Source organism: Ceratotherium simum, chromosome 16 (assembly GCF_057802395.1).
Source record: "Ceratotherium simum simum isolate JZ-2026a chromosome 16, ASM5780239v1, whole genome shotgun sequence".
NCBI classification, from domain to species: Eukaryota; Metazoa; Chordata; class Mammalia; order Perissodactyla; family Rhinocerotidae; genus Ceratotherium; species Ceratotherium simum.
In genome coordinates, this window is record NC_141915.1 from 41,573,607 (window position 1) to 41,594,365 (window position 20,759).

The 20,759-nt window shown below is 53.7% G+C and overlaps 1 protein-coding gene across 3 annotated transcripts; it reads left to right on the forward strand.

The window, feature by feature from the left end:
* The first annotated feature begins 952 nt into the window (after nt 1-952).
* LOC101399057 (signal transducer and activator of transcription 5A) lies at nt 953-20,542 on the forward strand. Of its 3 annotated transcripts, none has more exons than XM_087441191.1 (19): nt 953-1,071; nt 1,873-2,010; nt 2,352-2,508; nt 3,639-3,728; nt 6,408-6,582; nt 10,868-10,998; nt 11,280-11,431; nt 11,922-12,077; nt 12,491-12,670; nt 13,852-13,939; nt 14,039-14,161; nt 14,547-14,639; nt 15,123-15,329; nt 15,960-16,054; nt 16,149-16,279; nt 16,749-16,904; nt 17,606-17,672; nt 17,999-18,106; nt 19,148-20,542. In XM_087441191.1, the coding sequence occupies exons 2-19, from the start codon at nt 1,883-1,885 to the stop codon at nt 19,308-19,310; spliced, it is 2,400 nt and encodes a 799-aa protein (XP_087297317.1). In that variant the 5' UTR covers nt 953-1,071; nt 1,873-1,882; the 3' UTR covers nt 19,311-20,542. The 3 variants fall into 3 exon arrangements, with proteins under 3 accessions (XP_087297317.1, XP_004434516.1, XP_087297318.1); XM_004434459.3 differs by having other exon boundaries at nt 955-1,071; nt 17,621-17,672; XM_087441192.1 differs by lacking the exons at nt 17,606-17,672; nt 17,999-18,106 and having other exon boundaries at nt 955-1,071.
* The last annotated feature ends 217 nt before the right edge of the window (nt 20,543-20,759 follow it).

Sequence of the window (20,759 nt, forward strand, 5' to 3'; positions counted from 1 at the left end):
GGGAAGCTGGGCAAAGGGGATGGAAAGCTTCCAGTCTGGCCTTGCCCAACACCGCACGCCCTGTAGGCTGTCAGTGAGGGGGCTGTGACCCAGGAAAGGCTCAGGGAGGGTGTTCCCTGCTCTGGCAAGGCCCATAGGCAGTCGTGAGCTTGTGAGGATTCAAGATAACCCTCCCTGGACCTTTCTGAAGGTAGGACCGGCCTCAGATGTGACTGGGCTGGGTGAACAGAGCGGCAGGGTCATTTATGGATCATACTCTGCTGACTAGGCCATGTGCCACAGTGTGACTCTTGGCAAGCCTCTTCCCCTCTCTGGACTTCTGTTGCTTATTTGCAAAATTTCAGGAGGTTGGGTGAGTGCACGGTGGTGGGAGTAATGGAAGGAGGGGAGGTGGGGCCCTGGGAGCGAGCTGGCTTCTCTGGAATCCTCAGTCTTTCCCCTCCCTATGGCTTTGCCTCTGAGGTCACAAAAGCTGTGTCCCCAACCCACATAAACACACACGCGCACACACATTTACTCTTTTAATCTAGAGACTCAATAGATGACAAGCGCCAGAACTGGAAGGATATCCAGCTAGTCTAGCCCTTGCCTCCTCCCTTTTTACAGATGAGAAAACTGAGGCCCTGGTTTGGGATTTCCAGAGCCCGGGATTTCCCGGCTCTGCCACCCCCGTCCTCCGGCCACTCCTGCGCCTCTGGCCCGCCACAGTCCCGGGCCGCAGGCCGCTGGGACTCCCGGGGGAGCCCGCCGTCGGGGCAGTCCCCACGCCCAGCGCCACCCAGCCTGGCCACCCCGGGGCCGGCCGCGGCCGCCGCTGCGCACTCGCCGGGGAGCCAGCGACCGAGGGCGGAGGCAGGGAGGGAGCGACAGCGGCTGGGAGGGGTGTTGGCGAAAGCTCGCGCGCTGTGTATGGTCTATCGGAGGCAGCTGACCTTTGAGGAGGAAATCGCTGCTCTCTGCTCCTTCCTGTAGTAACAGCCGCCGCCGCCGCCGCCGCCAGCAGCCCGGGCCGGGAGCGAGAGCCGCGGGGCGGAGAGCCAGCCCCGCCGCCGGACGGCTCGGCGCGACCAGGTGAGTGGCCCGGCAGCGCGTCCCGGGCGGCGCGCGCGGCGAGGGGGCTCTCGACTCCTGCCCTGGCCCCCGGGACCCGAAGCCCGACGGCTGGGCGGGGTGCAGGGGACCGTCCCGGGACCGAGAGGGAGTTTCGGCGCAGCGTGCAGCGCGGACCAGGAACGAGGGACGCGGATGGAGGGAGGGGGCCGAGGGTGGGCGCCGTCCTCGCCCGCAGTGGGCAGGGGGCGCTGTTGGGATCAACAGTGGGAGACCATGGGGCACAGCTGGGGGGGCAGCCGAGGAGAGGGAGAGCGTCTGTCTCCCCAGCCCTCTCTCCTAACAACCCCAGACACGTGCCCGCGGGGATGAGCCGTCCAGTGGGAGCCGTCGGTGGCGTTGCCCTAACTTTGGGCTAGATTATCCCTCCTTCCCAGAAATTGGGAGTCGGGGTTCCAGGCAGGGTAGGGGGGATTCTTGTAGCCCTCCCCAGAGGGCCCGTGGGCCTCTGCCAAGTTTCTCTTTCAGTTTCCAGCTGTCCCCCCCTGGGGAAGCCCCAGTGGGGCTAGGGGAGAGGAAGAGGCGGAGGGCACCTGACTTTTGAGAGCCCCTCCCCAAGCCTCAGCAGGTTCCTTGTTGGAGGGAAGGGCGGCCCCCCCCCCATCTTTCTTCCCGCACAGGAAAGCGTGTCTGTAGGAGGGGAGGGGCATGGCCTGACCGCGGTCCAGGGATGGGTGGGCATGGCAGGGCCACGGGCAGGCCCAGACCTCGCCTCTGCCGAGGAGGCGAGGAGGGGCCTCTTCAGCTCTGTACTCGCCCTAGGTGAACGGACATGGCGGGCTGGATCCAGGCCCAGCAGCTGCAGGGAGATGCGCTGCGCCAGATGCAGGTGCTGTACGGGCAGCACTTCCCCATCGAGGTCCGGCATTACTTAGCGCAGTGGATCGAGAGCCAGCCCTGGTAGGTGCCCCTGCCCTGCGCCTTCCTCTGCGGGTCCCTACCATCCAGGCCCCTTGGCTTTTAGGTCTCCCCTTTGTGGTTTGGTGTGATTCTGGTCCTGTCTATTCCTCTTTGTGCGGAAGGGGCGGTGTCCCTGGGAAAGGGGAAGAGAGAAATGGGACCCTGGGAGGGGCGAGGGGATGTTGCTAGACTGTGATGCCTGTGGAGATGCCGGGAACAAGTCTTGTGGGCTCGGGAGCGCCCTTAAGTCAGGAGCCTGGGATTTCCATGTCCGTCGTGGCGCTTGACCTGCTTGCCCGAGGAAGTGCCACAGTAGGCTTCTCCCACTGCCCTGCCCCAAGGGATGCCATCGACCTGGACAATCCCCAGGACCAAGCTCAGGCCACCCAGCTCCTGGAGGGCCTGGTGCAGGAGCTGCAGAAGAAGGCGGAGCACCAAGTGGGGGAAGATGGGTTTTTACTGAAGATCAAGCTGGGGCACTATGCCACGCAGCTGCAGGTGGGTGTGCGCTCGGAGCCATCTGCAGGGAAGCAGTGTCCGCCTTCTCTTTCCAGCATCAGAACCCCTGGGTTTTTTCCTGGCTTGGCCACTGACTCACCATGTGACCCTGAGCTTATCGGCAACTTTTCTGTGCTTCAATTTCCCCCACCCCCTCTTTCTAAATCAGACCTGTCAGATTCCTTTAGCATATTATGAGGCAAGGGGTGGGGCGTATTTGTCCCCAAGAGAAGGGGGATGGGTGAAATGCCGTTTGGGACAGATCAAGCAGGAGGGCTGGAAGTAGTCAAGATTCCTTTGTTAGAGAAAGGAAGACTGACAGATTCTAGAAATGAGAGAATGAGGCAACGAGTCATTCCTCTTGGGACTCTTCTAAAGGTAGGAGAGCTGCTGAACTGGGGCGGGAGAGGAGCAGAGGTGCCCTGGAGGCGAGAGCTGGATAAAGGAACCTTGAATTCAGGGTTTAGATGTAAGATTTAGTTTCTCCTTCACGTGGAGGGTGAGGAGAAGGAGTATAGGGAGAGAGGAAGTTTTTGCAAAGCAGGAAAGGGGTGTGGGTGGTAATCATAGTCAAGCAGTCAAGCATTTGGAACTCACTTGTATTTCTCAGAAAGCCCTTCTTAAATACAAGCAGCAGGGTGCCAGGGAAATAAAGTCCATCCCAGAAGAAGGAGGAAACAGGAGAAACCTGGGGGCAAGAGGGAAGCAAAATAGGAACCCAGGGCAGGAGTATGGTGGAAAGTACCTTGACCTTGGCATTAGATGCCCTGAGTCCTGAGTCATCTGCTCACTCATTTGTTTGCCTCTAGACAAGTACTTAACCTCTCTGAGCATCAGTTTTCTCATCTGTGAAATGGGGATAATAGTTTCTGCTTATGTCGTAGGATTTCTATGCTGTGAAACTCAAAGGAGATGGTAGATTGGAAGTGTTTGTAAACTGTGGGTTTCTAATGCCCTGAAAACCCAATGTGAAGATCTGGGAGGGGAAACGAGTCAAAGAGAGATAGAGGCAACTGGTGACAGTTCCTGAGGCTTCCGTGGGAAAGCTGAGGCAGGGGCTGGAGGGGAGGGCGGGGTGGGCATGGCACTGCAGAGGGCGGCCATTGGTAGCTGCTGTTGGATTCTTTCAGAACACGTATGATCGCTGCCCCATGGACCTGGTCCGCTGCATCCGGCATATTCTATACAATGAACAGAGGCTGGTCCAAGAAGCCAACAATGTGAGTGTCCCATGGGTATGGGGAGAGGAGTTGGGAAGTTCTTCCATACGCCTTTCTCTCCAGACAACTGTGTTTTATAAAGACAGGCAGGAGAGAGCACCAAAGAGCTGAGAGACATGAACATGTGTGTAATGGACATGGACTTGGACGTGGACAATGGGCATGTGTAAGAGGCAATATTACATGCAGGTGTAGAGTGACCCCCTGGCTTCAGTCCCTGGCTCTACCACTTAATAACTGTGTGACTTGAGCAAGTTACTTAACCTCTCTGAGCCTCTGTTTTTTCTATTGTAAATGGGGATAGTAATAGTATCTACCTTATGGAGTTATTGTGAGGGTTAAATGAGATGCTGTGTGAGCTGAGGATAGACAAACAGACAAACGAAACAGAAGAGGAAGCCCTAAAAACACATATACACATCTGGAAATTCCGTGTATGTCAAAGATGGCATTACAATCATTAGGGAAAAGTTTGTCATTCATTAAATGGGACTGGGGCCAAAACAAGACATGTTCTGTGGATGCGTCTGTGAGGAGAAATGGAGCCAAGATCTGTGTCAGAAGAGCTGACACTGGCAAACTCAGAGAGGTGAGGCCCAGGGACGCAGAGCAGGGACCCATCCCCCAAGTTCTGAAATCACAAAGGCGTTGAACATCTGCTTGGACAATGATACAAATGTTATATTAACTGCAATAAAGCAAGGTGAATTTCATAACATGATATAACATATGTAAAGACTACAGAATAGTGCCTGGAGTACAGGCGTATTTATTATTTATTTATTGTTGTGGACGCTGATTACAGGAATGGTACAGTTCATTCAGGAAACATTTATTGAGGTCCTGCTGTGCATCTGATGCTGGGCTAGGACTGGAGACACAGACGAAGGCCTGGTCCCCCCTTAAAAGGAATTCAGGCAATAATAGATTCTCCAGGGGTGAGTGGAGTGCTAAGGAGGCACGTATGGACAAGTTCCCTACTCAGATTGAGGAGGCTGTCAGGTGGGTGTCCTGAGGAAAGGGATGTCTGAACGGTAGTGGAGAAAGAAGGAGGAAGGGGGAGGGATGTGTTTTCTAGTCAAAAGTAACAACAGTGTATGTGAGGGCAGGAAAGCATGAGCCATCTTATCACATTTGAAGACTTGCAAATAGTCAGTGCTACTGGGGAGCACCCATAGGTAAAGCCAGAGAGGAGGCAGAAGCCAGATCACAAAGGGTCTTCCAGGACAACCCTTGTGTCCCTTGACTTGTTGCAATTACCGAGCTATCTGTAAACGTCCGAATAAGCTTGGCCCCAATGAAGAAATACATGTCTAGTGCACAGATGTTGTCATGGTCAGGGAGAAATCATACCTTCTCCAAGCCATCAAGATGTTCTTTTTTTTCTTAAAGATTTTATTTATTTATTTATTTTCCCCCCAAAGCCCCAGTAGATAGTTGTATGTCATAGCTGTACATCCTTCTAGTTGCTGTATGAGGGACGTGGCCTCAGCATGGCCGGAGAAGCGGTGCATCGGTGCACGCCCGGGATCTGAACCCGGGCCGCCAGCAGTGGAGCACGCGCACTTAACCGCTAAGCCACGGGGCCGGCCCATCATCAAGCTGTTCTTGAACACCTCTGATGTTCTAGGTCTTAGGGATTTTTGTGGTCCAGAAGACAATCCTAGCACTTAGGGAGCTCACATCCTAGTGCAGGGAGGCAGACAAGAAAGAAGTAAACAAATACAAGAACAAGACACTTTCAGATAAGAGTGTTGCTATTTTAAATTGGCCCATCAGAGAAGGCCACTCTGAAAAGGTGCCAGTTGAAGTGCGAGCCTCAGGAAGATCTGGTGCCAGAATGTCCCAGAGTGATGGAACAAGTGCAAAAGCCCCGAGGCAGGAACATGCTTGCGTGTTCAAGGAACAGAAAGTAGCTGATGTGCTTGGGCAGCAGTGGAACTGGGGTGGAGGTAGGCAGAGGCTGTCGGCTAGGGCAATGGAGACTGTGCAAAGGAGTTTGGATTTTATTCTGAGAACAGTTCATTGGAAAGGCCCTGAGGACTTGATCCCCTCTCAGCCAAGTATTGAAGGAATAGATCAGACCAGGTCACCTAAATGGCTGCATGCAAGGAGGCCTTGTGGATTCCTCTTCTGTAACTTCATTTTGGGGTCTCCAGGACACCGCCTGTGAGAGGTTCACCCTCTTCCCTCTTCCCTCAGTCACAAGAAGATCTTGAGTGAAGATTCAGACAGTGTGTGTTCATGTGGTGCCGTGTCCCCAGCACCTAGCACAGTCCATGGCATCGGGTCATGTAGAATGTAGAATGAGGGGTCGTCATCATTAGTAGGAAAACCCAGGTAACTCCTGGGACGTGTTGAGTTCTAGTTTCTCCGTAGAGAATTTAGATGGACCCTGTTTGGGATACTCTGATGGAGGGAAGATCTGCAATAGAAGTTTCTACTATGCTTTATGAAGGTACCATCGTCTGCCAGGTCACCTGTTTCTCCTCCTTCTTTCCCCGCGTCCACCCCAATTCTGGCAAATGACTATCCCTTTGACTCAAATCGTCCTTCCTTCCTACTCTAGATTTGGAGTTTGGGGTCTGTAGTATTGGCATTCACCGAGGCCTGAGGCTTTCTCCCATCCTCACTGCCCAGCCCACTGCTGCCTGCATTCTCCCCCTGATCTGTCTCCAGGGTACTTCTCCTGCTGGGATCCTGGTTGATGCCATGTCCCAGAAACACCTTCAGATCAACCAGACATTTGAGGAGCTGCGACTGGTCACGCAGGACACAGAGAATGAACTGAAGAAGCTGCAACAGACTCAGGAGTACTTCATCATCCAATATCAAGAGAGCCTGAGGATCCAGGGTGAGGCCCTGCAGCGTGGGCAATGTGTGTCTTAAGGATGGGAGTGAGGACCACTTTGTGAGTTCCTCCTGGGTTGGGGCTAGGTCCAAGTCTATCTCCCCAGAACCTTACCCAAAGCCTGGGAGGAGTAATGGCTCCCAGTGATTGAGCCCCTGCAGTGTGCCAGGCTCCAGGCTAAGTCCTTTGCATGCATTACTCAATTCAACCTTTACAAGAGCCCTGGGAAGTAGGTAGTTGCATTAACTCTATTTTTCAGATGGTAAAACTGAGATTCAAAGAGAACAAGTAACTTGGCCTGAGTTCCTTGTAAGTTGCAGAACTGGATCTCAACTAGAGTTATGTCATAAAATCCCTGTACTTGACTAACCAATATTCTCTCCCTAATTGTAGATATTCAGTGAATATCTCAACGAATGAATGAATGAATGAGTATAGACGAAGTATTCCCCAGAGGGAGGACTTAGGTTGGAGTCCCCTGGTTGAACCAGGCTGGAGAGAGGTGGAACTCCAGGAATGCCCCTTCTTCCCCGCCCCCCCCCCCCCGCCAAAGCCCCAGTAGATAGTTGTATGTCATAGCTGCACATCCTTCTAGTTGCTGTATGTGGGATGCGGCCTCAGCATGGCCAGAGAAGCGGTGCGCCGGTGCGCGCCCGAGATCCGAACCCTGGGCCGCCGGCAGCGGAGCACGTGCACCCAACCGCCAAGCCATGGGGCCGGTCCAGGAATGCCCCTTCTTAAGCTTCATTGATAGGAGGTGGAGCTGGAAGGAGGAGGTGACAGTGGAAAAATTCTTCTATCTCCTAGGTCTGTAGTTTGCCAGTTGCTGCCATGATAAGGGTGTGGGGAAAGAAAAATTAATTCAGAAGGAATTAACCCTGGGTACAATATGAGGAATCTTGAGACATGGCCCATATTCTTCCCACTTGAGACTGACCTCAGAGCTGTACCACCCCATCCTAGTGAGAACAGGAAGTGTCAAGCTGCCTTTTCCTTTGCTCTTTTTTTCCTGGCTTCTTAAGGTAGACCCTTAGGTCATTGACTTTAGACCTTTCTTCTTTTCTAATATATATACTCAGAGCTATAAATTTCCCTCTAAGCAGTGCTTTAGTTGCGTCTTATTATTTTGGATATGCTTTATATTCATTATCATTCAGTTTAAAATATTTTCTAATTTCTCTTCTGGTTCTTCTACCCATACATTAGTTAGAAGTATATTCTTTAATTTCCAAATATTTGATTTTTTCTAGATGTCATATCACTGTTGATCTCATTTTCATTTCATTATAGAATTCCATTGTTGTCAGAGAACATACTCTGTATGATCTCAGTTCTTTTAAATTTATTGAGACTTGTTTTATGGCCCAGCATATGCTCTGTCTTGGTGAATGTATCTTGTGGATTTGAAAAGAATCCACATGTTCTATAATTGTTTCATTCAAAAACAGCAATAATAAATTCAATAATGTTAACATATATAACATAATATATAACATTAACATAATAAAGTTTGACCAAAAAAAACCCCCAAAACCAAAAAGCCAACAACATCTATATTTTCCAAAACGAAATTTAATGAGTGGCATTGCTTTACATTTTTACAAATGTCTTTAATGCCACTGTATACTTATGAGATTAAAAGAGAAAAAGGTAAATAAGGTCTTATAACCTTATGAAAATAGTTTTGGCTTTGTGGACCCTCTATTAGGGTCTTGAGAACCCTCCAGGGATCCCTGGTCCACATTTGAGAACCACTGATCTATATCTTTATTGATTTTTTTGTTTAATTGTTCAGAAGTTAAAAGAAAGATATCAAAATATCCTATTGTGGAATTGTCTACTTCTCCAATTATTTCTGTAACTATTTCCTCTATATATTTTGAAGCTTTGTTATTAGATGCATATACATTTATGATTATTATGTCTTTCTGATTGATTGACACCTTAATAATTATGAAATATCATTCTTGATCTCTGGTAATATTCTTTGTCTTGAAGTCTATGGTTTATCAGATATTAATATAACTACTTCAGCCTTCTTGTTCTATATTGGCACAGCATATCTTTATCCATGCTTTATTTTAACCAGAAATGTACATCACATACCTAGTTGAGTCTTGCTTTTGTATTTATTCTGAAATCTCTGCTTTTAATTGAGGTGTTTAGTCCATTAATATTTAATGTAATATTTAATACAGTTGTATGAGGTCTACATTTAATACTTATTTTCTGTTTTATCCCTTTTCAGTTTTTGTTCCTCACTTCTCCTTTTTTGTTTGTTTATTAAAATTTTTTTAGAATTCTGTTTTCATTTAACTAAGCCCTCCTCCTAACCCTGCCCTATCAGTAGTTTCTATACCCTATGACTAGCACAGTGCCTGAATCTTAGTAAGTGTTGAGTAAATGTGGGCAGGATGATTCTAGCATGTCTTCCTCTCATCTGAATCCATCCCAGACTGACCCCAGAGAAGGGATGGCCCTTTTCCTACATTAGGGAACAGGAGATTTCAGACTGTTAGTTCTACCCAAGGCCTTTGACTGGTTGACAGTACTTCTGATCCCATTCTTGGGTTTTCTGTTTCCTATTTCTGGGTTTGGGTTTGGATTCTGGTTTGGGTTTGTCCCCATTATGCAGTGTCAGTGTAGTCTCATTTATCAAGGTCACCCATCAGAAACACAGACTATTGATCTGTTTGTGCAAGGAAAGGCTCAGCTGCCTCCAGTGGAGCAGACAATTGCCTCACGTCTCCTGGCATCCTTCCCAGAAGCTTCTGCAAATTGCCAGGAGAGACTAAGTGGGTCACTTGTATGGGGAGGCTGGGCCCAGGTGTTGGCTCACCCCCACCTCCCTGTGGGTGGCAGGGTTCCCGAGGTGGCCGTCCAGATTACTCTGCTATGTTCTGTGCCTGGACACTACTCTTCCTGCTCAGTCCCCTGCAGTACAACTGGAACCATATTTCTCAGTTCTCTTCTAGTTCTGGGCTTTTCCTGGCGGTCTAGAGTTGCTTTAGTCTATCCCAGCTTGTGAGTCCATGGCACAGGGCCTAGGTCAGTGTGACACGGCCCTGAGAGGCCTGCCAGGAACTTGATTGACCAAGACGTGATGACGCTCCCATTTTCTTGACTCAGCCTGAGTAAGGACACTGGGATGTTCAAAAAGGCTACAGGCAGAGGGTGGTAATCCCAGCATTTAGGACAGTGGTTACCTTTGGAGGGAGGGATGGATTTGCAAGCAGGACAGGGTGTACAGGTGGCTTTAACTGTGGAAATGTTCGCTTTCTTAAGTTGGGTTATTGATACACAGGTGTCCTTGTATCATTCTTTCTACTTTCCCTGTGTCTTAAGTTTTTCATAACAGACTTTTTGAAAAAGCTAATGAGGCCTCACTGACTCCCTGTTCCTGCCATTGATGAGATTCCTGTCAGCTGGTGTGGAGAGAAGCTGCCTCCCTTTCCTGAGAGAATCTTGCTGCTTTTGTGTCCCCAGTGGTCCCTGGACACACACTCTCTCTCCCCTCTCTCTCTCCTGGTTAGTCTGGCTGAACTCGAGGTGACCCGACCTGGACAAACATGTTGGGCACCTTCCAGCACCTGGAGAGCCTCCTTCCCCGAGGAGGGGCTGCCGTGCTCCGGGAAGTGGGACAGAGCAGCGGAGTGGGGCTGTCCCCGCTGAGGCTTTGCTGTGTGAGGTTGGGGCGGAGCAGCTGCTCATCTCCGTCACCCTCTAATCCCGTGCTGTAACCCGTTAACCAAGGACTGACTCTCACCCAGAGCTGCGTGTGCCGGGCAGCTTCTTGAGCATTTTCTGTGTCATCACTTATTTACTCCTCACAGCAGCCCACTGAGGCAGGTGCCATGATTCTCCTGTTTTACACATGGGGAAACTGAGGCACAGGAGAGTGAAGTGATTTGCCCAAGTTCACCCAGCCAGGAAACGGCGAGGGCACCCTTGAGACCAGGCAGTGTGGCTCCAGTCCAGACCCCAGTGTGGTGTGAGGAGGGCTGGGCAGCCAGCTGTGTGGGCTGGAGTGAAGGCCACACGGCAGGGTTCTCCTCAGCTGTAGCCCCAAGCGTCTGTCTCCCCACTCCCTGGAGGAGCTCAGAGTCGGGAGGCCAGGGAGGGGAGCCCACTCATCTCTGGGCGCCCTTTGCTGCTAGAACCCCAACTTGCCACTGGTCAGATGTGTCCCCTTGAGGGTCTGGTCTCCAGAACAGGGGAGTGTGGTTCCTCTGGGCTTCCTGCTGGGCGCTGGGAGATCGTGGTCGTGGTGTCCTGTCCCCTCCGCCAGCTCAGTTTGCGCAGCTGGCCCAGCTGAATCCCCAGGAGCGTCTGAGCCGGGAGACGGCCCTCCAGCAGAAGCAGGTGTCCCTGGAGGCCTGGCTGCAGCGCGAGGCCCAGACGCTGCAGCAGTACCGAGTGGTGAGTGGGCTCTGCGTCCCTCTTCTCCCGGGCGTGGAGGGCCGTGTCCCGAGCTGTCCAGGGGGCCGGAGAGGGATAGAGCCAGGAGGAGAGCAGGACCCAGGAGATCAGGAGGCCAGATGCTCCTTTCCCGTGGGGGCACGTGAGGCAGAGCAGGTCAGGGAAGGGGAAGGCCCGTGCCTGGGGCCTGGTCCCTGGTCCCGGGCCCGCCTCCTGAGTGAGGGTCTGCAGGGTTGTTCCCTGGGAGCCTGGAAGGGCCTGCTCTCCCCACGTCCCTTCAGGAGCTGGCCGAGAAGCACCAGAAGACCCTGCAGCTGCTGCGGAAGCAGCAGACCATCATTCTGGATGACGAACTGATCCAGTGGAAGCGGCGGCAGCAGCTGGCTGGGAATGGAGGCCCCCCCGAGGGCAGCCTGGACGTGCTACAGTCCTGGTAATGGGTGTGGGGAGGCAGGCAGGGAGGGGCGGGCAGGGGCAGGCAGGGACTCCGAGGGGTGCTACCAGCTGCTTATTCTGCCTCCTGCATTTCCACGTGCAGCTGGCTCGCTCTGTCCTGGAACAGGGCTCATTTCACCAGTGGTTCCAGTTCCTGATACAGACTTTGGTGCCCCCAGATCACACCACCTCCCCTGGGAAGGAGTCACTGTGTTGGGGAGTGGGGCAGGGCCGGGTGTGCAGAGTGACACTCGGGCTGGTGGGACCCAAATCAGGGTCGTTCCTCCTGTGTGTTTCTCTGTGTTTCTAGAAGGCAGGGCCGCTCTGCTCTGCTCAATGGCCAGAGTGGGGGTTCAGGCAGAGGGTCTTCCTGGGTGAGGCCTCCCTGGGTCTTGAGGGGTTCTCCCCAGACTGGGAGCCTCCCCATCTCTGGCCTGGGGGATGGGGGTGAAGCCACTGTCCTTCCTGTTGCCCTGGGGCTCTTGCAGGTGTGAGAAGTTGGCCGAGATCATCTGGCAGAACCGGCAGCAGATCCGCAGAGCTGAACACCTCTGCCAGCAGCTGCCCATCCCCGGCCCGGTGGAGGAGATGCTGGCCGAGGTCAATGCCACCATCACAGACATCATCTCAGCCCTGGTGACCAGGTGACTGCTGCCTCTTGGCCGCGCCTAGCTCCCCATGTGGTTGGCATGGGAGGGGAAGGGGTGCTTTGCAAATGGGAACTCTCGCTTGAATCCTTGTCTCTCTCTGCCTCACACCCTCCACCCCTCCACCCCCGCCCCTCCCCGGTTGCTCTGGCCTCTTGGTGTTGACCTTGCCCAGTTTCTCTTGTGGACACTACAAGGGCTGCCCTTGTCACCTGTAGCCCATGCCAGCTGCTGAGGTCATTTCACTGCCTCCCCTCCCGCCACCCCCCACTCTCGGTGGCCTCCCTGGGAACGGGCTGCATCATATGCTCTTATGTCATGCGCTGGGCTGCCTCCCCATGCAGAGGGACCAGAGCCCTGTCCCCTGAGCCAGCATCACATTGTCTATCTGGTCATTTGTGTCCCTGCAGCACATTCATCATCGAGAAGCAGCCCCCTCAGGTCCTGAAGACCCAGACCAAGTTTGCAGCCACTGTGCGCCTGCTGGTGGGCGGGAAGCTGAACGTGCACATGAACCCCCCCCAAGTGAAGGCCACCATCATCAGTGAGCAGCAGGCCAAGTCACTGCTGAAGAACGAGAACACCCGCAAGTATGTGCCCTCCCTCCACCCTCTGCCTCTCCGCAGCTCAGTCTGGAATCCACTTGTATTCTATAGCTGGGGTCCTGGATGATGGGGACAGCACGACCACCCTCTCTGCAGCCTTTTGTCCTGGCATTGCAGATGTGGCCCAGTGTCTCCCCCGTTCACTCTGTCTGTCCTGGTCTACACCTCGCTCCTCCTGCTCAGAGGCCTTCCCCACTCCCTGCCGTGCCCGGCACATAGGTCAACAAGGACTGGACTGCTGGGAGTTCTAGGACCTGTGCTAAGCACTGGGACACAGCTGTGATTCACATAGAACTTGGCTCTCTCCTGGCCCAACCTTGACTTGCAGAGCAAGCAGCAGACATGAGAAATGATTACTGGGGTGTGATAAGGGAGATGTATAGGGTCTGTGGAAGTGGGTCATGGTGGGGTGGAGCAGAATGACAATTAGTCGCAGGCTGCAGGATGAATAGGAGGTGGCTAGTGACAGAGTGTGGAGAGGGAAGACCTTCAGGCAGAGAGAACATGGGCCTTGTCCTGAAGGAGGAGCATAGAGAAGGTGTGTGTGGATAGAGAACCCAGGGTTGGGTTCCTGGGGTTAGGGTAGGCCACCCATGACGGGTGCAGTGAATGAATGAATGAGGGAGTGAAGAGTGAAATGGGAGACCTGGTCGTGTGTACTGAGTGCCTACCATGTGATCCGAGAGTGTTCGGGGCGACAGGAAGAGCAAGTGCAAAAGTCCTGAGGTAGGCACCGAGCTTGCATGCTCAGCAAACGGACAAGGCAGTGTGGCTCACTTGTCCTGAGTGAGGGGAGAGGAGCCCAATGAGGCCAGGGAGGTGGGCAGGGGTTGATCACGGGGATCCTTGTAGGCCAGGGTCAAGATTTTAATTTTAAGTGTACTGGAAGCTGCTGGAGGCCCGCAAAGGTCCCCACATCAATCTTGATGCCCAAGGAATTTTTAACTTAATGATACAGACCCAGCCCCTGCCCTTGAAGACTTTGCTTGGGTACTCTCAGGGTGATAAGAAAGTAAGCCCAGAGACACACCAAGGAACACTCTTAGGGGATAGGGCAGGGGCCACTGGCAGGCCTTTCTGGAGTGAAGACCCCAGCCCAAGGTGCAGACAGGACCATGCTCCTGACCTGGGGCCTGTGTGGAGACGGGGGTCCCTCTCCTTGGCAGCGAGTGCAGTGGAGAGATCTTGAACAACTGCTGTGTGATGGAGTATCACCAGGCCACTGGCACCCTCAGCGCCCACTTCAGGAACATGGTGAGGACAGGGCCCGGCCCTTGGGGGGAAGGTCTGCCCAGAGCTGAGTCCTTGTAACCAGGTGCTGTCTTCCTGTCCCCCTCGGACCCCACCGTATAGTCGCTAAAGAGGATCAAACGCGCTGACCGGCGGGGCGCAGAGTCTGTGACAGAGGAGAAGTTCACAGTCCTGTTTGAGTCTCAGTTCAGTGTGGGCAGCAATGAGCTTGTGTTCCAGGTGAAGGTGAGGCCCCGCTCTCCCACCCCCCACAGACCACCCAGAGTGGTGAAGGGACCTGCCTGAGGCCACCCGGCTGGTTCGGGAAAGCCAGAGAGCTATGAATCCTCTCAGGGTCTCGGACCTGTTACCCCGTGATGCTATCAGAAAATCTGCTTTCCCTCTGCTGGTGCCTGTTTGCTAGGTTATAGTTTGGCACCAGCCCACAGAACTTAGGCGATGGGCCAAGAAGAAATACGTTGTGTTCTTTTTGTTTGTTTTTGCTTTGGTTTTGTTGGGAGGAGCTTGTGGTTGGGATTGTGGCTGAGGAATGAGGGTTGGGAGTCTAGCCTGAGTGGAGGGCAAGATGGTGGTCATACGCCCTCGACTCTCATTCTTCTGACTCCCACAGACCCTGTCCCTTCCTGTGGTTGTCATCGTTCATGGTAGCCAGGACCACAATGCTACTGCCACTGTGCTGTGGGACAATGCCTTTGCTGAGCCGGTGAGTCTCCATAGGACCCCCAACTCGGGCCCCCAGGCACTCGGGGTCTCCCAGGGTCAGCCCCAACCCCTCGGGCCCCTGCTGAGTGGTCCTCCCGCACCCCAGGACCAGACCAGAGCTGAGGTGAGGGGAGAGGGGCAGCTGGTGTGAGCGCCCTTCCCTTGGCATGTCCTCGGGCTCTGTCTGGGGTCTGCTGGGTCCGTGGGTTGGTCTTCGGGCTCTTGTCCCTGGCCTGCCTGTGGCTGTGGTTTGGGTCCCTGATCTCTGTCCTTGGTCGTGTGATCTGGGTCTCTATCCCTGCATGCCCTCCCCTCTGCCCCTGCCCCCCGTCTTTCTTTGCTTTGTGTTTGTATCTCCTTTTCTGGATCTTTCTCAGTCCCCTCTGTCTCTTAGTGTCTGTATATCCGTGTGTGTGTGTGTAAGTGTAAATATTTCCTCTGCCTTCAGTCTGCCTCTTCTCCCCCTTTCTTCTCTCCCTCTCAGGGCAGGGTGCCATTTGCCGTGCCTGACAAAGTGCTGTGGCCGCAGCTGTGTGAAGCCCTAAACATGAAATTCAAGGCCGAAGTGCAGAGCAACCGAGGCCTGACCAAGGAGAACCTCGTGTTCCTGGCGCAGAAACTGTTCAACAGCAGCAGCAGCCACCTCGAGGACTACAACAGCATGTCCGTGTCCTGGTCCCAGTTCAACAGGGTGAGGGACCTGCTGCCAGCTGCCTGCCCGGGCCCAACTGTGCCCTGCCACCCCTCCCCCACCTCACAGTCAGGTTACTGCCCAGGGTCAGCACCCCACCCTGCACCCCCAACCACCCTCCCCTGCAACCAGGAGAAACGGGGGCTAGCACCCCAAGAAATGCAGGCAGGGGCTGCAAGAAACTGTGCTCAGCCGTGAGAGTCAAAGCAGGACGATGGAAGGACCTGGAGTTGGGAGTCAGGATCCCTGGGTTCTTGTTCTAGATCTGTTAACTAATTTGCCAGGCCCCTACCCTTCTCTGTGCCAGCTTCCCCATCTGTAAAATGGAGGGGCTGGGCAGGCATGATTTGGAGGTCTTGTCCAGCTCGGACAATTATTTACGCCTCCTGCCCGCACCCTGTGGCACTGTCTTGGACGCCTGTGTCTGAGAGGATAGGGCCGAGTTTACTCTCTGGTTCCCTAGGATACAGGTTGGAAGCTAGGTCAGTTTATGGACTGCTGGAGTGTGGGGCCCCCAGGGGGAGAACAGGGAGAGGGTCTAGGTGAGGATGAGAGGGCACTCACTGTTTCCTGGCCCACCTGTGACGACGGGGACACAAGCCCTGACTTCGGTTTCCTGGGGGCTCTCAGGAGAACCTGCCGGGCTGGAACTACACCTTCTGGCAGTGGTTTGACGGGGTCATGGAGGTGCTGAAGAAGCATCACAAGCCCCATTGGAATGACGGGTGAGGAATGGGGGGCATGGGGGTTGGGAGGGCATGGGCTCAGGGGACAGTGGCTGCTGGCCGAGCAGTGACACCGTATGCTCCGCGCACCCAGGGCCATCCTAGGTTTTGTGAATAAGCAACAGGCGCATGACCTGCTCATCAACAAGCCAGACGGGACCTTCTTGTTGCGCTTCAGCGACTCAGAAATCGGGGGCATCACCATCGCCTGGAAGTTTGACTCTCGTGAGTGCCTTATTTTGCCCCCACTCCAGCCTCAGAAGCCCTGTCTCCCATCTCCTTGCCTCCCATTCTCCGTCAGGCCTGCATCTGTAGAGGGTACCTGGTGGGAAAGATAGGAATTGAGTATGGAGTATGGGAGGAGTGTTGCTCAGAAATGCATTCCCTTTCTATCATTTTCCATTTTGAAGAACCTAAAATCACTGGCCCGGTAGCCTCTAGAACTTCTGGGTGAGTCCTTCATGCTCTCCCTTCTCTGCTCTGACCCAGCCTGGTTGGTATCTATTCACCTGGTTTGCTGGGTAGAATGTTCTCATGGTTACTTCCTTGCTGTATGCTGAGGAGCACAAGGGGTGGGGTTGTGGTGCAGGCTAGTAAAAGCCTGGATGTTCTGCGAGCCTGCCCTAAAATCCCACAACCCTGATCCTCCTCCTGATGGCTGTGGGTTGTGGGAACGAGCTTGTCCTTTTCACAGCTGACCGCAACCTGTGGAACCTGAAGCCATTCACCACACGGGATTTCTCCATCCGGTCCCTGGCCGACCGGCTGGGGGACCTGAACTATCTCATCTACGTGTTTCCTGACCGGCCCAAGAATGAGGTCTTCTCCAAGTACTACACTCCTGTGCTCGGTGCGTCCTGCTCTCACGCTCCCAGGCCCTTCCTCAGCCCATGGACGGAGCTCTCGGGCTAGGCACCGGGGAATCCCCAAGAAGAGCCCAGGGGCCATTTCCCCTCTGGGTTTTGGTTAATGGGGTGGTGCAAAACACGTGGAGAGGATTTCAGGGCTCACAGTTGAGGAGAGGGAAAATGAAACCTCTGTCCCAGCTTTCTTCTCTGCAAAGCGAAAAGCTGAGTGGACTCTCACTTCTGCCTGCGCCCTTGGAGGAAGAGGCTGCAGGGCTGGGGGAGGAGCCGGGATAATTCAAGCCCACAGATAATGCACTGCTCCCATCTTAATCAGCTGCTCTCACCACTCCCCGCCCTCAAACCTGCCCCCAAGTTGAGTGTAGGGAGCAAAATGGACAGGTTTTTCCTTTTCAACATGTCACCAGTGCATTGGTTGGGTTTGCTCCTTGGTGTTGGTTCTGTTTTCTTGGCAGGGGTTGGGGTGAGGAGAGAGAAAGCAAATGGCCAGAAAAGGAAGCAGAAGGAATGAGACTGAAGCCAGGGGTCTGAGTGGCCCTCAGGCTGGGTCTGTCAGCAGGTGTTTATTGGGAGTCTGTGGGAAATCTCATCCCTGCTGAAGCCCCCAGCAATGTGAGGAGGAGGCAGACTGCACCGGGTAGGCTGTCACCCCGGGAGCTCCCAGAGACTTTGGTTCTCATCACAGTTCCCCCCTCGGCAGCTAAAGCAGTGGACGGATATGTGAAGCCACAAATCAAACAAGTGGTCCCTGAGTAAGTGTCCAGGGTCCAGCTCTGGTCTCCTGCTGCCTCTTTTCTCCTTCCCTGGCTCTCCTCACCCCTCACCACCACCCCCCTCCTCTTCAGGGGCCCGGTGTTCCCTTCCCCACCCTAGAAACTTGGCTTAGCCTTGGGGAGAGAACTGGGCTTGGTCACGATGGGGCCAGTACCCAGTGCCCCACTCCTGCAGCCAGAATCCTGGGCCCAGTGGGCACTTTGTCCTTCTGCACCCGAAAAAGACATAAAGATGCCCCCTGAGCCCCTCCCCAAGTCAGCTGCTGCCCTGAGGCCGCTGAGCCTGGCTCTGCTTCCTCCTGCAGGTTTGTGAGCGCATCTGCAGACTCTGCTGGGGGCAGCGCCACCTACGTGGACCAGGCCCCCTCCCCAGCCGTGTGTCCCCAGGCTCATTATAACATATACCCACAGAAGTAGGTTGTGTTCTCATGGGGCTCCGCGGGGAGGAACTGGGCGCTTGGCCTCAGGCTGGCCCCCCGGAGGGCTGGTGGGCAAAGGAATCCAGAGCTCCTCTAGTCTGAGACCACCCACCCCAGGCCAGGGTCTGGTGTGTGCTCAGGGGGGAGGGAGAGATCAACCAGTAAAAAGCATAGAGCATTTTGAAGCTACGCATAGGAGGGTCCTTGCTCTGGTGCTGACTAGCTGTGTGACCTTGAGAAAATTATTGAGCCTCTCTGATGCTGTTTTCTCATCTGTAAAATGGAGGCAAGACTACCTACCACATGGGCTTGGGGTCAGGATTAAGTGAGAGAGCGCAGGTAAAGCATTTAGCACAGTGAGGCTGTTGTAAGGGCTTGATTCAGGGCAGCTGTGGATGGGTGGTGGTTCTTAGGAGGCGGATGGGAACAGGGTATCAATTGCTCCTCTCTGAAGTTTCCAAGGTAGAGAATTAAGTCTCTCTGAGCTGTGGGTGGCCTGGGCTGGATGTCTGGATGCCTGGGAGGTGCAAGCTGCAGCGGACGACCACAGGCTTGGGAGTCACAAAGAACGGAATTCCAGTCCTGGCTCCACCTGCCAGCCACATGGTCCTGAGCATGTTTCCTAAGACAATCGAGCCCCAGTTTCCTCCTCTATAAAATGGAGTAAATACCTACCTTACAGGAGGCTAATGTGGTCAAAAGGCCTAGCCCATTGTGGGTGCTCAGTGAATGGTGCCTCTGGTGTAACGGAATAGCCTCGCGCGTGGACAGAGCTCGTTGACCCAACCACCTCGTTTTATGGATGAGGACAGGGACAGGAGAAATGAATTCCCTGAGATCACTGAATGCAGTAGCGAGAGATGAGACTAGAACTCAGGTTTCTCCCAAGGAGCCAGTGACTGACTTATTCAATTTGGGGTTGGGCGCGGGTCTGGCCAGAGCTGCCCCTGTTCCCATGAGACTCTTGGTCTGAGTGGGGAGCAGGCCAGGGGTGAGTCACGCCAGCTCCCTTTGACATTGCTCTCTCTCTACCAGTCCTGACACCGTTCTCGACCAGGATGGAGAATTCGATCTGGATGAGACCATGGATGTAGCCCGGCACGTGGAGGAACTCTTACGCCGCCCGATGGACAGTCTGGACCCCCGCCTCTCCCCGCCTGCTGGTCTTTTCACATCTGCCAGAGGCTCGCTCTCGTGAACGTTTGAATCCCACACTTTTCTTCGGAAACAGTACTGAGTGTGAAGGGTTCATATTGTGATTTTAGTATTGCTCTGCATCTTGATGCCTTTGCAGGCAGCACGTGTATGCGTGCATATGTGTGTGTGTTTGTGCACAAGGTGTGCCTGCCTCGCCTCTGCTGTCTTGCGTATGTGGTTGCAGCAGCAGCAGCAGTGCCTTTGTCTTCAGATCAAGGCCTTCCAAGAGCCCACTGGGTCTGTCTCTGTTGAGGAAGAGATGAGCTTCTATTGTCGCAGGTACTCAATGCAGGCAAACCTAGTCCTGCCAGGGCCTTTATCTGCTCAGCAGCTATTTGAATGAAATTATTCAAGGAGGGGAATGGAGACAGGTAACGTCTCTAAGCTGGAGTTTTACTCCTGAGTTAGAAGCTTCGCCTCCCAGATGTGTGTGTGCATTTATGCATGTGCATCTGATCTTGTACACATGTGTTGGTCTATCAATTCTTTCCCTCAGGAGGAGGGTTGGGGTTCAGTTTTGAGTAATATTTTATACTTTAATGCATATGGACTCCAGACTTCTTGTAAAGTGAGAGCTTATCTAAACCCTGGCCATCCCCTAACACAGCAGAAATGGGTCATTGAGTCAGGCCTGTCAGAGCTGCTCTGTGTGGCCTCTTGGCCTCCAGCCAGGGGGCTTGGGCTTCAAGTCGATGATGCTGTTGCCCACGTCCCTGCTATCTCTTTCCACTCGATATCCCCTCCCCTCCATCAGGCCCCAGCCTTCTTCCCTGCCTCTCTGTATGCAAGCTTGCTTATGGGAGAGGTGGCAGAGAGGAAGGGACTGGTCTAGGACATGGGGGCCCAGGACTTGCAGAATTGATCCCCTCCCCTCCTAGAAAAAACTGCAAGAGATCGCAGCCAGTCAGCGGCTTGCTGCATGCCTGTGGAATCTGGAGTGGGGGGTAAAAGCTGCTCTCGGTCCACTCTGCTGGGAGGCGGAACCTGGAACAGGCCTCCGCACAGTTGCATAACTGGCTGTGGTCTGAGAAGGCCTTGCTCCCAACCTCATGTGTCCTTCCTTTGAGGTTTACGACATGCAGCTGGGGCAGCTGGTGGTGGAAGATCGGGAGTCCCAGGTTTAAACAGCTCTGAAGGAAGGTGGGGACGAGAAGAGGGATTCTTTTATACTTTGTACATAGGCCACCCATTTGTGTAAAACCGTGTTTTTGAATAAAATATTTTTTTCATAAATTTGCTAGTATGGCTCCTGGTTTGGGGAGCCCTGGGTAATGGGGAGCCCTGGAGTTGGAGTCATTTTGTTCCTTCCCTCCCGCATGGCTGATGCTGTAATATGTAGGCTGAAGCTACAACTCTGCTTCCTTGTCTGTGTTTTAACAGTGCCGACCACCCCTGGAATACTGTCAGTGCTTCTCAGAAGAGAGACTAGAGCACTAGGACCTGAGGTCTG

Excerpts from the sequence above, each read along its gene's own strand:
- LOC101399057 (XM_087441191.1), top strand. The coding sequence starts at position 1,883 with ATGGCGGGCTGGATCCAGGCCCAGCAGCTGCAGGGAGATGCGCTGCGC. Across the intron at positions 15,330-15,959 it reads CCTGGTCCCAGTTCAACAGG|GAGAACCTGCCGGGCTGGAA; the intron begins GTGAGGGACCTG and ends GGGGGCTCTCAG. Across the intron at positions 17,673-17,998 it reads ATCAAACAAGTGGTCCCTGA|GTTTGTGAGCGCATCTGCAG; the intron begins GTAAGTGTCCAG and ends TTCCTCCTGCAG.